Raw genomic sequence first — 13,792 nt, 5'->3', positions numbered from 1 at the left:
CGCCTTCAATGCTGCCTGATAGGCAACAAACCCATTGTCCCTTAGCCCAACAAGGGGGGAGACTCCTGTGAGATCCACACAAGCGTGTTTCCCCCCACCCACCAAAAAACAAGGGGCAACAAGCGTGTTTTATATGATCATTATATATAGTATAAATATCAAGGGAAAAAATGTACCCAGTATACAACCATTGACTTATACATTGTAAATGATTTTTTGACTTAACACACCACCAACTCTCAACCTTGTTATATAAATATAGGATTACAATCATTTCAACAATGAAATCAAACCAATAGCTTCACATTTTTATAATTTTACTATTTTTTTTAATAACTGTTTGTTTCAGTTAAATTCAACTGCATAACAATTTTAATCCGTTACAAAAGAGAAATTGGCATTTTCAAATGGGTTTATTCTTTAGTCTATCGGTTTCGTTATATTTGCTACTCGTGCTTTCTTTTAGCTCAAGAACGACTGATTCTTTAAGCGCTAATGTTATGGAGGGTAGCTTATATGTGAACAGTTCGGCTTCTATTGGTCTTATAGATGAAGATTTCATATGTGCCACTTTAGATTGGTGGCCACCAGGAAAGTGTGATTATGGAAGTTGTAGCTGGGGAAATGCTTCTCTTCTCAATCTGGTGAGTTTATACATTCGTTCAAACGTATGCTTTTTTAAATTGTTTATAAATAGTCAGTAATTTGTTGGTACCAACTGGTCGTAACACTTGTAACTTAATAAGTTGCATTCATATGTCATTCTTCTTTTTAATCTTTATTTCTAAGTCTCAATTTGTTTTCTTGTGCATCAAACCTATGTTATTTCTTCTCGGGTAATACTTTGTCGTATAAATATTTGTTCGTTTTGTTAACTGACAGGATCTTGATAACAAAATCTTATTTAATGCAATCAAGGGTACGTTCCGAAAACCCCCTTTTGTTTCTATCAACGACAAAATTTTATATAGGCAGACTGTGTTACATGCCAAAACGGACTGGTTTAGAACGAATCAAACAAGTTTTGATATTTTGAATGTGAAATGCAGCCTTTTCTCCCTTGAAAATTAGATTGGGTGGCACTTTACAAGACAAAGTGATATACCAAATGATTGGTGATCAAGAAACATGTCCTGTTTTCAACAAAAACACTAGTTTGATGTTTGGCTTCACCAATGGTTGTTTGACCATGTCAAGATGGGATCAACTCAATATTTTCTTTAAAAATTCCGGGTAAGTTTTGTTTATTTATCTATAACTTTATTTGTATAATTTTGGCATGTTTAAACCATAACTTTTGATTTTAAATTATTTTTTTTTTATAAATAATTTGCAGTGCAAAGGTTGTGTTCGGGTTGAACGCGCTAAGTGGCCGAACAGTTGGCCCTGATGGTACTGCGATAGGATCATGGGACTCGAGCAAAGCAGAAGCTCTGATAAGGTACACCGCCAACAAGGGCTACATTATTAGCGGTTGGGAACTTGGTAAATTTTCTATCTATACAATTTCAATCTTTGAGGGATATAAGGTGTCACTCAATCATATCAACCTTTATAAAGGATTTGATAATGTCACATATTTTGATGATCAGGAAATGAACTGAGCGGAAATGGGATCGGAACAAGTGTCACGGCAAAACAATACGCATCGGATACAATTTCCCTCCAAAATCTAGTGCAAAAGATATACACTGGATTCCAAGAAAAGCCGATTGTTCTTGGACCCGGAGGATTTTATGATGCAGATTGGTTCACTGAGTATGTAAACGAATCATCGAATGCACTTCAAGTGTTAACTCAACACATTTATAACCTCGGTCCTGGTAAAACTATAACATTCTAATGAAAAATCATCAAATGTTTATGTTAGAACCGTTGATATATGATATGATTAGGTGTTGACGATCATCTGGTTGAAAAGATACTTGATCCGTCGTATCTTGATGGAGGGGCACAGCCATTTAGAGACCTTCAGGCTATTTTGAAGAAGTCCGGGAATTCTACGGTGGCTTGGGTGGGTGAAGCTGGCGGTGCTAATAACAGCGGTCGTAATCTTGTCTCCAACGCTTTCGTGTTTGGCTTTTGGTAGGTCCTTTTTTATAAGATGTCTTTGCCTTATATTTATACAATATGACTACTGTCTAAAAACTTTCTAGTCATATTAGCTTGTGTGTTTTCTTTATATGCATTCGGAATGGATCGAATAGGTACTTGGATCAACTCGGGATGGCATCTATGTATGACACGAAAACGTATTGTAGACAGACGTTAATAGGAGGAAACTATGGACTTCTTAACACTGCCACTTTTGTTCCAAATCCTGATTACTACAGGTAATCCTATCATAGTATACGGGCGTTTAGCCTGGTATATGGAACGGATTTTGAGTTTGCAAACTTTATAATGCAGTGCACTTCTTTGGCACCGGCTAATGGGAAGAAAAGTTTTATCAACAAATTTCACAGGCACAAACAAAATACGTTCCTACGCTCATTGTTCAAAAACATCGGTAAGTAAACGCACAAAAATCCGAACTTATATTGCTTGTTTATATAACTAACTTTTTTTAAAAAAAAATTCAACTTTACAGGGAGGGATCACGTTGCTACTAATCAACCTAGACGGTTTGAAAACAACAAATATGGGCGTTAATATTGCAAACGCGACGACCATAATTTCATCAACACAACAAAACCCGAAACAAAAACAACAGCAAAGAACAAAGTTTTCCAAGATGCTTAGAGATCCTAAAATTTATGAGGCATCAAGAGACGAATATCACCTAACTGCTAAAGACGGGGACTTGCATAGCAAGATAGTATTACTAAACTGAGAGGAATTACTTGTTAATTCTTCGGGCATCATACCTTCGCTAGAACCAATCAGATGCAACCTCTCGAGTCCAATAACCGTTGCTCCTTTCTCCATTGTATTCGTCCATATACCCACCATTCGAGTTCCTGCATGTACATAAACATAATTGTAACATATTCATAATTATCCTTTTAAACTGATTTTGAAACTTTTACATGTTTTACCAGTTGGACCCATTAGAGATTAACTTAACCCGGATGCATCTATTCAAAAGTAAATGCGTTAAACTGTCACCGATTAGAGATATAACATTATCTTTAATACATAAAAATCATATTTTTTTAAATCACTTAAAAATTGTTGCTTCCATTCAGAAACAAATTCGCGATCAGATTATAAATCCAACTCCCCAAATCCAATAATCAGGTTAAGTCCAAAATCCTTTTCAAATTATCGCAAACTGATGTACTTAATAAACTTAACAAATATGTTCATTTACTCAGTATCCAAATCCTTAAATTACCATGAACGCCAAAGTTGTTTCTAGCATTCCCGTCCTTAGAGCTAGCATGAATTGGATTCCATCGGTTGTTTCCTTCTAGCATCCCTTTACTAAAATTAACCCCGAACCCGTTTTGACCTTAGCCTGTTTTGACCTTGGCATCTGCCCTGTTTGACGCGCCAGTTACCGGTTTGGGGCGACTAGAGAGATGAGATGGAAACCGGAAGGGAGCAAGAGGGGGTCTCTGACTAAAAGCAGTAGTAATAATGATAATACTAATGATATTAAACAAATCTTTACCAACAAAAATTAAGATTGTTTTGATCATTTAACCAATCCCAAAAAGGCTAGCTGGCAACAAGATTGTTTTGAACTTAAAACAACTGAAGTTACAAATAATGACACAAAAGCAAGAAATTTATCCGCTCGTTAAGCTAGACAAGTTGTAAGAGTAAACCCATTGCAAGCAAATGATACAACAACATACACTAGCACCAGCAAAAGAAATATAAAAGCAAACCTGCATTGAAAACCAAACATCAGAAAAGGGTATAATGGTAACTTGCCAAGGAACCCGTTTAAAAATTCAGAAATAAAATCGCAAACTAAAAGAAAGGATCAGAACAATACATGAGCTTAACATTTCTCCACCAGATCAAATTCCTGTATCCGCGAGACTGTTTTCTAAACCGAAGCATATTGTTTTGCATAGTCGAAGTTTTATCTACAAGTATCTCTAACAGGTCACCTCTTTCTAAAACTTTGTCAATATTTTGTATCATGACATTTTGCACCTAAAACATAAATATTTTCACAAATTTTACATGATTTGAAAAACATTTACTTGGTTTATTATTGAAAGATTAATATGCTGACCTGGCTCATTTCGCCTTTTAAACGGTGAATTCTATCTGCATTAGGGTCATTTGAGTAATACTGCATTTGTTGGCTTAAAACCCTTGAAAATTCATCATTCATGCCATAAGCTTGAGCTGATAATGCTGCTCTACCATAAGTCCTCACAAATCTTTGATGTACGTCTTCAAGAAAAGCAAAAGGAATCCTTCCTGAATAATAATCAACTGTTATCCACTTTCCCCAAATTTTGCAAAATTTCAAATCACATTAATAAGCATATGGTACACACTACGCCTGTAAATGAACCAACGGACAAACACGATTCGTTCGTTTAACTTTAAAGGAACATGAACATAGACAAGTAAGCGAACTGATATTTGTTAAAAATCTAAACGAACAGTTCACAAACATAAATGAACATAATTGAACTATCAATATATGAACGAACGTAAACGAACACAAACAAACATAAATGAGCTCAAAGAAACAAAAATAAAGCATTAAATACGTTATATAATACATAAAATACATATAATATTTAATTATTTTCAATTAATATATAAACGATCGAACCATGTCTTCATGCTTGTTCGTTTTACTAAATGAGCAAAAACTTTTTGTTTATATTCATTTGCTTATTAAATAAACGAACATAAACAACCTTCTCGCCAAACAGTTCATGAACGCTTCACTGAACGTTCGGTTCATTTACAGGCCTAGTACAAACTTTGAAAGCAAGAGTTTACTTTTCTTTTTATTTTATTAATTTTGTGTTTTACAAGTCATGAAGGCATATGTTACAAGCCTTGAAAGCAAGAGTTTTTTTTTTAAGTATTTTAAATATGATTAATTTTTAACATATTTTATTTTTCTCATAGGGTAAAGTTAAAATGCAAAGGAGACAAAAATGAGAAGTTGTGAGAAGGATTTGTGGCCACACTCCTCAAAAAAAATTCAAAAAAAAAAAATTTAACTCAATATATAAATAAAAAACAAAAAAAATTTAAAAACCAAAATGTTTCCCCCGTAATTCCCGTTCTAAAAAAAAGACACAATGCCGAGAAAAAAACACAACGCCGCCAATGAACAAACAACAAAATGATAAACAAAAAAAGACACGATAGATCGCAAAATATAGCACAATGCCGAACAAAATATTACACAATGTTGAGTAATATAGCACAATATCAAGAAAAAATAACACAATGTCAAGAAAAAAAAGACACAATCAATGACAAAAATAAATAGAAAACACAATGATAAACAAAAAGACACAATGATCTTTTTCACTCAACCTTTTTATTTGAGGACGAGGAAGATGGTGGAAGCAGTTTTGTGTTTTTACATTTTTCGTATTTTTATTTAAAATTTGAGTTATGATTTTTTTTATTCATTTTTTCATTTCTACGGGGTTTTTTTGTGTTATAAATCCTTCTCATCCTTCTCATTTTTGTCCCCTTTGTAGAATAATCTGGCCCTTTTCTCATATACCTATTAAAACATCTACTATAAGATTCCAAGTATATCGTTGCGACATGCCAGTATATATTTTATTCAAAACCGAGTTGTAAATAGTAATGTGCAACAGTGCAAGTAATCGAAGCACAAACACACAATATTATATATCGTTTTATAAAGTTCTGCATATACCATTACGACGTACTTATTTTTATCTACGTCTCTATTAAAGCTATATTATTAATAGATGTAAAGCCACGCTGCAACGCGCAAGTAACTTCACTAGTTCGATTAATAGTAATAATAACAGTAAAGGCGTTTCGCTTACTTCCGGATACATCATCGGCCATACATAGAACCGTGAGGCCATCCATCCGCTTAACATGAAAGATATACCGATCATGCGAGTACGAAACATTCACATCATTACCTCCGTTAACTTTCTCGATAATTTGCCTTGCAATTTGGCTCGCATTCGTCGGCGTGCAGCTGAATTCCGCCAGCACCACGGATCCTCTGGCCACCAGCGTGTACAGGATCGTCATTTTGCCCTGATTAATTATCCTCTCGATTTTAAACCTGTAATGATTGGATTGTAATGTAATCGAGAGAACAATTAGGTGTTTCGGGATCGGAGATTGACGAAATCTAGGGTTTGAATTGTGGTAAATACGGATCCGTTGATTGGTTGTCAACGTAATTCGCTTTCAAATAAAGTTGAATAATATCTAAAGCTAAATATCTATTCCCCCTAATAATAGAGATGCACAAAAAACATGAAACCGGAACCGGACCTGAAAAAAATACTAAGAACCGGTTTTTTTATACCCGGGTTTTTAATACCCGATTCTATCCATAGGATACGGATAGGGTATGCATTCAATACCAAAACCCGTACCCGGAACTGAACCCGATTTATACCCGGTAATACCCGAAAACAGGAACGGTTCCATACTCGGAACCGGGTTTTTCCAATACCCGAAACCGGGTTTTTCAATACCCGATCTATACCCAAAATGACCCGAAAAATACCTGAAAATACCCCTAAAAATTGTAACACCTTAAAAAAATTCAATCTATACCCGAGAAAAACCCGAAAAAATTCTATACCCGAAAATAGGGTATTAAAATACCCGGTTTTAGAATACCCGGTTCGATACCCGACCCGAACCCGATGCATAGGGTATGGTTTTTAGAGAGAATACCCGGACCCGAACCCAACCAGGGTATTGCCAATACCCAATTTTCTAATACCCGGTCATACCCGAACTCGGGTATTTGAAAAACCCGATTTGTGCACCTCTACCTAATAATACAACACGTATAGGGCTATATAGGGGCTAACCCCGCCCATATAGGCTCATGTATAGTCCTAGGCATGGCCGGCTTTTGGGGTGTTTTTATGACAATTGTTAAAGGAAAACAAAATGAAAAAAATTTGATTACTACAAGTTGGAACTCATGATCTATGCTTTAGAAATAACCAAGTCTACCAAACTACCACCAAACCAATACATTACTTTGAATTTGCTTTATTCATTATAATATATTTATATATAATTTTTCTTTTGGACTTGGAGGAATTAATTAAGTGTGGCCAAAAGCCTTAACTTGTTTTAGCTGACCCACGGGTCGGCCCTGCAAGGCCGTATATGGGTTCCTTTAGCAAAATTCTCCGGTGTCTCTAGAAAAACTGTTGTTTTTAAACAAGTATTATACAATAAAAATTGAGTATTTTTTAATCTTTAAAATAAGCGTATTAGACGGCTTGTGAAAAAACTTGTTTAATAAATAAGTCCGAGCTTCGCTTTGTATTAGACTTGGGGATACCATGACCCTTGCTTCCACGTTTAACTAGAAATTATGTTTGTGAAAATAATGTTTATGTGAGTGACTATCACAAATACGAAGGTTCTATCTATATGAATAAGAGTGAATTCAAAATCTTTTTTTTTTAACATTTTACGATAAATATTTTATTTTCGTATCATTTTATAAATGAACTTAAATACTTTTTAAATATTTCTATATCACCAACACGCCACCACGGCACCATTTAACCTCATTTTCCCCATTTTCCTTATTCTTCCCATCTTATGAGGGACCACTTTTCATTTTTCTCCATTCTTTTCACATGGATCAATTTAACTTATTTGAACTTTTCTAATATATATATATCATATTTGACTTTTAATTTAAATAAAAAAAAGTAATTAATAACTTAAAGAAAAATTGAAAAACAGCATTTGATTAATTAAAAAATAAAACTAGTTATTTAATTGGTTCAATTGGTATAAATGCTCAAAAGATCTGGTCGAAGGCTATTGTGGACTACTCAGGAACGTAAATGTACGTGTAAGAATATTATGGTCCACTAGTTCAATACTTGAAGGATCCTCTACATGTTTAGGAGATATCGCCGCGCAAACCCCTCTTCAAAACCATATTGTCTAGGATAACACGCGAAAATTGATGAAAATGCTTGATTCTTTGAATATATCATATGTTTCGACATATGAATCTTCAAGTATTTCTGAAAAAAGTAATATTTTATGTGTTTTATCTTTTAAATCTCAATTCAGTTACATTTCAAATTTGTCAAGGACACTGATGGGTGTGATAAAAAGACATATTTGCCCTTCACATGAACATAATTAGGATCTTCAGATAACACATTCATTTTAATGTTAAAAAACCTTTTTGTAGACTAGTTCAAAATATTACAAAACAACGATAACGAAGAATGTAATTTTTGCCCAAGTTTCAAAAGTGTTTTAGTTAGGTTACTCGTATATTTTTGTCCAAGAATGAAGTGGATGAAAAGATCTGAGGGTCGGGATTTTCAATATACGTAATTATATTTAAAAAAATATATAAAAAAACATGTTAATTAAATTTAAAAAACAAAAAAAATTCTTGAAATCCACTTCACTACTCCACTTCAGCATAAAAAAAAAGTTTTCCTAATTGATACAAAAAAATGCTAAAAAACATGTTAAAACCGATAATTTAAATAAAACATAAAAGTTGTGCGACTCAACTGGAACACTTTTACAACTTGAGTTACTTAATTGGAACACTTATAAGACTTGGTTAATATTTTGCTAAGTTACCCCTTAAATCAATTATTATCAAAAGTGCTCTTTCTTATTTCTTGAAATAAAACAAAAAATCTTTTTATTTTTAGGACTTCCTGTTAATTCATTTAAATCATTGATTAATCATATTCAATGGTTTATAAGAGAAGAACTATAAAGAGAAAGATGTAATTTCATTGATTATTCGTTTATTTGAGTAATAATATATATAATTACATTTAACAATATGTTGTTACTAGCTTCATCTTATATTATTTTATAACTAATAATATAAACTTTGATCAACAAATACAGTTTAAACATGTATATTTCCATATCCATGGCTTCCCAAAGCACTAGCCTTGCTTTGAGAAATCAATATAAATTTTTCCATCCTTGACTTCCTTAAGTTGGAATGCAACTTTATCCCCGACGTTTAATTCACCTGACACAATTCCACACATATTTGTGAACATATATCTCCCCAAATATAAGCAAAGCCACACTTTGTGAGCTCGCCCTCGCTCTTGTCCTGTCAGGTTGATCAAAATAACTTCTAGTTTCCTATCCTCCTTGAATTTATAATACCAATACGACCAATACTTGCGTAAATGCGACACTAAATGCTTGTCGACTTCATCATTTGGCAAAAAAATGTCTCCTCGGAAGTTTATGTCACGCTTATCGAGTGTTTTACATATCGTTCCAAAAGACATCGTGATCACTAGCTTATGAAATATGTATACGGGGAGTGACTCTTGCAATGAACATGTATGCCAAGTTCGTTCTATATAGAAACGAGTTCATTCGAAAAAAAATTTTTATTTAAAGATGTTAATTATAATATTTAAGATGAATATTATATTTTCGTATCATTTTATAATGAAAAATAAATATTACTTGTAAATCCAGTCATTATTAACTTAAATGCCATCGTGTTTATTGCTTTTACAGTAACATTAATTTTTTAGCTTTGAGTGATATCACATGTGTTTCTACTTCAAACTTCTAACTTCTGAGTTCTAACCAGGCCTGTAAACAAACCAAACGTCCGGTAAACTATTCGACGAAAAGTTCGTTTATTTAATAAACAAATGAACATGAAAAAAATATTTGTGTTTGTTTAATTAAACTAACAAACATGAACACGTACATGTTTTGTTCGTTCATTTATGTTCGTGAACGTTTGTTTATGTTGGTTTATTTATGTTCATTTATGTCCGTTTATTAATGTTCGTTATGTTCTTTTACATATTAACAGAAAATAATTAAATATTATATTGAAGAGTCATCTATTTAATGGTTTTATATTTGTTAATTTATATTCATTTAAGTGTGTTCATTTATGTTCGTTTATTTTCGTTCACTTATGTTCGAGAACCGTTAGTTTAGAAGTTAAATAAACGAACACGAACATGTTTATTTTTTAAATAAATGAACATGAACACAAAATATGTGTTCGATTAATTGTTCGTGTTCGTTCGGTTCGTTTAGAGGCCTAGTTCTAACCAACATCAACTTGCTAAGACTGAAACACCAAATTAAAGTCACTTAATTTTGAATCAATATATACAAACATAACAGATCATGTTCATCAAATATACAACAATGTTAATTTATATACAGTATATACGAGTAGCCCGCCTGACGACCGAGGCGCTGGCTAGACCGAACTACAGAAGTTGAATTCGATCTGCAGCCGTTGGTGCAACGAGTAATAAGGAACCGCTTGTTTTCTCTCTTCTATTTCAAGCTCTTTAAGTGGTATAGCTGCTAAAAACCTCTTAATAAACTCTTTACAACACTCTTTCCCTTTGCAAACCACTTGGTCCATCCCATTTTCGGTCAAACACGAGCCATTATCGAACCTCAAGATGTACGCTTGGTCACACCCTTCAACGAGCCGCTCACCCAAAGTGTCGATAATATAGTATCCGCCTTCATCCACTTTCAACACGAAAAAATGATCATTCCAGCTCACTATGTAAACCCCTAGGTTTCGACTAATTTCTCGATCCCATATGTCATCAAACGACATTACACCCGCTAAGGATTCGAATTTCTCAGGACTGAAGAACCCGACAAAAGATTTCTCACGGGAAACCGTTAACGGGCGGACCCCAGCTCGTAACACGGTCTCCAGGTCGAAATGTTTGTCGGGGAATTCGGCCACGTGAGCTTGGTTTTCGCAAAGGGCTCTCCATTCGGATGAACCATCGATAACGAGTGCGTCAAACTCATGGACCGTTGGCATAGAAGTCGAGTCACTCGACATGAGCCAATGTGCGATAACCGTGACTAAAGCGGTACACGCACTTGGCCCCGCTGCTTTGTTACTTCGTTGATCCAAAGACGCGAAGAAACTTTGTGTATTAAGTTTCGACTGCCGGTCTCGACTAACGAATTCTCTTGTTTCCCATGTACTTTGAAACGAATTATGCGCGTAAGGTTGACTTCGGTCAACCGAGTCGTTAGAAAATAACGTCTCAGATTCTTCGCCTTTTTTCTTCGCGGGTTTAAAGTTTAGTCGTCGCCTCTTCCAGTCAAAGATCCCGGTTTTTTTATCCGTATCCGGACAACCAACAACCGAAGACGATGGAATCGTTGTCGTTAACGATTCCATCGTTCCATCCGGGTCAAAGGTGACCGAGTCATCCGAGTCAGACAAACTCACATTATCCAAACTCAAGTTTTTCTTCTTGGTTCTTATAACTTGAGTACCCTCCAACTGAGTCGACTCGGTAACCGGTTCGCCCGACTCCCGAATTTCAACAAAACTCAGTAAAACCGAGATTGTTGCTTGTGTTGTCAATCCGGACACCGTGAGATCAATCGGAAGCTTCTTCTCGATCACAGGAGATTCAATGTTGGAAGCAAATTCAGCTAAATCCAATGATGTTTTGCCTATCTTAGTCATTTTTCCCTTCATGTATTCTCCCTGAATGCATCCATTGAACATATTATTAGCAACTAATTACAATTTATAATTACTTTTAAGTAATCATTAATCCAGAAAACCAATCCGAACCCGAGAAACCCAGAGAAAAAAAACCGACGGTTTGGTTTTATGTTTTTGTAAACATCAAACTTTCGGTTCAGTTTTGATTTTGCATGTATCTAAACCTTAAAAAACATAACCAAACCAAACTTATAGATTATTATTTTTCATTTTAGATGTTATGTCATTTATATAAATAATAATAAGGGCAGTTCAAAAAACTCGCGATTCGCTACTCGGATCATAGCTTGTTTGATAAAAGCTTGAAGAAAGCTAGCTAAAAAAATTGATTTCAAACAACCTGAGTCGAGCCGGCTTATTTTTGTAAACGAGTCGAAGCTTGGCTCCGCTCGGCTCGGCTTGTTGGCTCGTTTAATTTCAAGCTCGAGCTGAGCCAAGTTGCACCATTTAATTTCAAGCTTAAGCTCTAACCCAAGCTGGCTCGACTCGACTCGACTCTTTTATAGGGAATAATGTTTACCGTATAGTTTAACCCAAATATTATTTTCGAAATATAAAACTTTTAAGTATATATTAACAAACATAAAAAAAACTAGACCCAAATCCATCATTTTCTACAAAAAATTTTTCGGCCCAAAATTTTCATGGCCAAAATAGGAAAACCAAGAAAACCGAAACTCTGAAAAAACCCGAAATTGACCCAAACCAATCAATGCGCACCCTAAAACTTACATAGGTTAATTTGAAGGTGACAATCCATGGAACAAACTTATGTGGATCAAACAAACAAATATTCCCCAAATCATCTTCTTCTTCCCACACAATAACCTCTCCTTTCCTAACAACCCTCTCTTTTCGCCACCGCTCTCCATGCCGCCACCGATGAAACCCGACCGCAGCCAACCTGTGTTTCCGCTCCCCCTTCCACCTCAACTCCAATCCCATAACCTTGTCTCCACCTCTGCCGCCATGTTCGAATCCTTCGACCTTTATTCGCTCCACCTTTACGTGAAACTTTTTATATCCGGTTGCATGCTGCCATGGCGACCATTTGGTCATCTTAACCACCATTTGAACTTGAAAGATTTTGTTAATATTCGTGAATTGTGTTATGAGTTTTGGGTGTTTTATAAAAGGCTTTGACTACACGGAAACATTTGTACAAGACACGTAAAGTCCAACCGAGTTTTTTGGATTTGGACGCGGCGTGAGGGAAAACATTTGTTGAAAGTGTCTTTTAAGGTTGTTCTAGATTAAGTAAGTACTAAACCCTTGGGTTTGGTTTTATTTGTAAATCCAATCTTTTGTATAAAAGAAATTACACTCGGTTCATAGTCGACTCTAGCTAGATAACGGGTTAGCATTGGTGGAAATCGCTAGTCGGTAGTCGGGCAGTGGGGTGAAGACTAGCGATTAATCGGGATTAATCGGACTTTAATTCATATTTTTCAGTTTTATATATGCATGCACCCATTTTATATGTAATTTCCAGTTATATACATACGCAAACATATTTTGGCCGGAAATTGGCTGGAATCTCGTTAGAACCGCTAGTTTTTGCTGCAATCTCGCCGGAATTAATCAGTTAAGTGGGGACTAGCGATTAACCAGGGATTAATCGATGCCTAGTCGGGATTTTTGCAACACTGCTGGTGGGTATAAAACGCTTGCCAACTTAAATTGGGTCAAAATAGACGAGCAAAACACACGACCGATGTTCTTTGCCGCCATCAATTGTCGTTGCCTCCGGCGCCGCCATTGCAACCAACACAACCTCGTCACCAGCAACTATAAAAAAATATATAGAGAGGGTTACCATGATCTTATACTTTATTTTTATTTTCTAAAGCAATTCATTTCATTTAAACTAATTTTAATCCGTACTAGTTTTGACAAAACCAAAGTGATACTCTTTAAATTTTGCTTGTTTTGTTATGAACTCATTTCACTTAAATTCGTTCTAAACCTAGCCCCGTGTGACCCAAAATTCAATTAGGGTCAACTCAACTAATGTGAATGCTTAAATTGAAATAAGATTTTGTGGCATTTTTAGTAACAACCAGATATACCACAACACCAATAGATTACTTTGAACTTACTTTATCAACTATAACATAATATCTA

The 13,792-nt window shown here is 34.9% G+C and overlaps 3 protein-coding genes across 3 annotated transcripts; 1 reads left to right on the top strand and 2 right to left on the bottom strand.

Annotated features, from left to right (window-relative positions):
* The first annotated feature begins 391 nt into the window (after positions 1-391).
* LOC143547598 (heparanase-like protein 3) lies at positions 392-2,337 on the top strand. Its single transcript, XM_077038987.1, has 7 exons — positions 392-648; positions 698-733; positions 1,050-1,233; positions 1,337-1,485; positions 1,593-1,823; positions 1,896-2,085; positions 2,208-2,337. The coding sequence occupies exons 1-7, from the start codon at positions 408-410 to the stop codon at positions 2,335-2,337; spliced, it is 1,161 nt and encodes a 386-aa protein (XP_076895102.1). The 5' UTR covers positions 392-407.
* Positions 2,338-3,611: 1,274 nt separating this feature from the next.
* LOC143547597 (vesicle-associated membrane protein 711-like) lies at positions 3,612-6,177 on the bottom strand. The gene is made up of 4 exons (XM_077038986.1): positions 5,961-6,177; positions 4,193-4,383; positions 3,947-4,110; positions 3,612-3,836 (listed from the first exon to the last, which is right to left on the bottom strand). The coding sequence occupies exons 1-4, from the start codon at positions 6,175-6,177 to the stop codon at positions 3,746-3,748; spliced, it is 663 nt and encodes a 220-aa protein (XP_076895101.1). The 3' UTR covers positions 3,612-3,745.
* A 4,139-nt stretch (positions 6,178-10,316) lies between these two features.
* LOC143547596 (uncharacterized) lies at positions 10,317-12,844 on the bottom strand. Its single transcript, XM_077038984.1, has 2 exons — positions 12,401-12,844; positions 10,317-11,647 (listed from the first exon to the last, which is right to left on the bottom strand). Exons 1-2 carry the CDS (start codon positions 12,737-12,739, stop codon positions 10,373-10,375), a joined length of 1,614 nt encoding a protein of 537 aa, XP_076895099.1. The 5' UTR covers positions 12,740-12,844; the 3' UTR covers positions 10,317-10,372.
* Positions 12,845-13,792: the final 948 nt, after the last annotated feature.

Source organism: Bidens hawaiensis, unplaced genomic scaffold, assembly GCF_021521415.1.
Source record: "Bidens hawaiensis isolate Kalapana, Puna unplaced genomic scaffold, B.hawaiensis_p1.1 tig00014763_1, whole genome shotgun sequence".
Taxonomy (NCBI): Eukaryota; Viridiplantae; Streptophyta; class Magnoliopsida; order Asterales; family Asteraceae; genus Bidens; species Bidens hawaiensis.
This window is presented reverse-complemented; position numbering and strand designations above follow the sequence as displayed.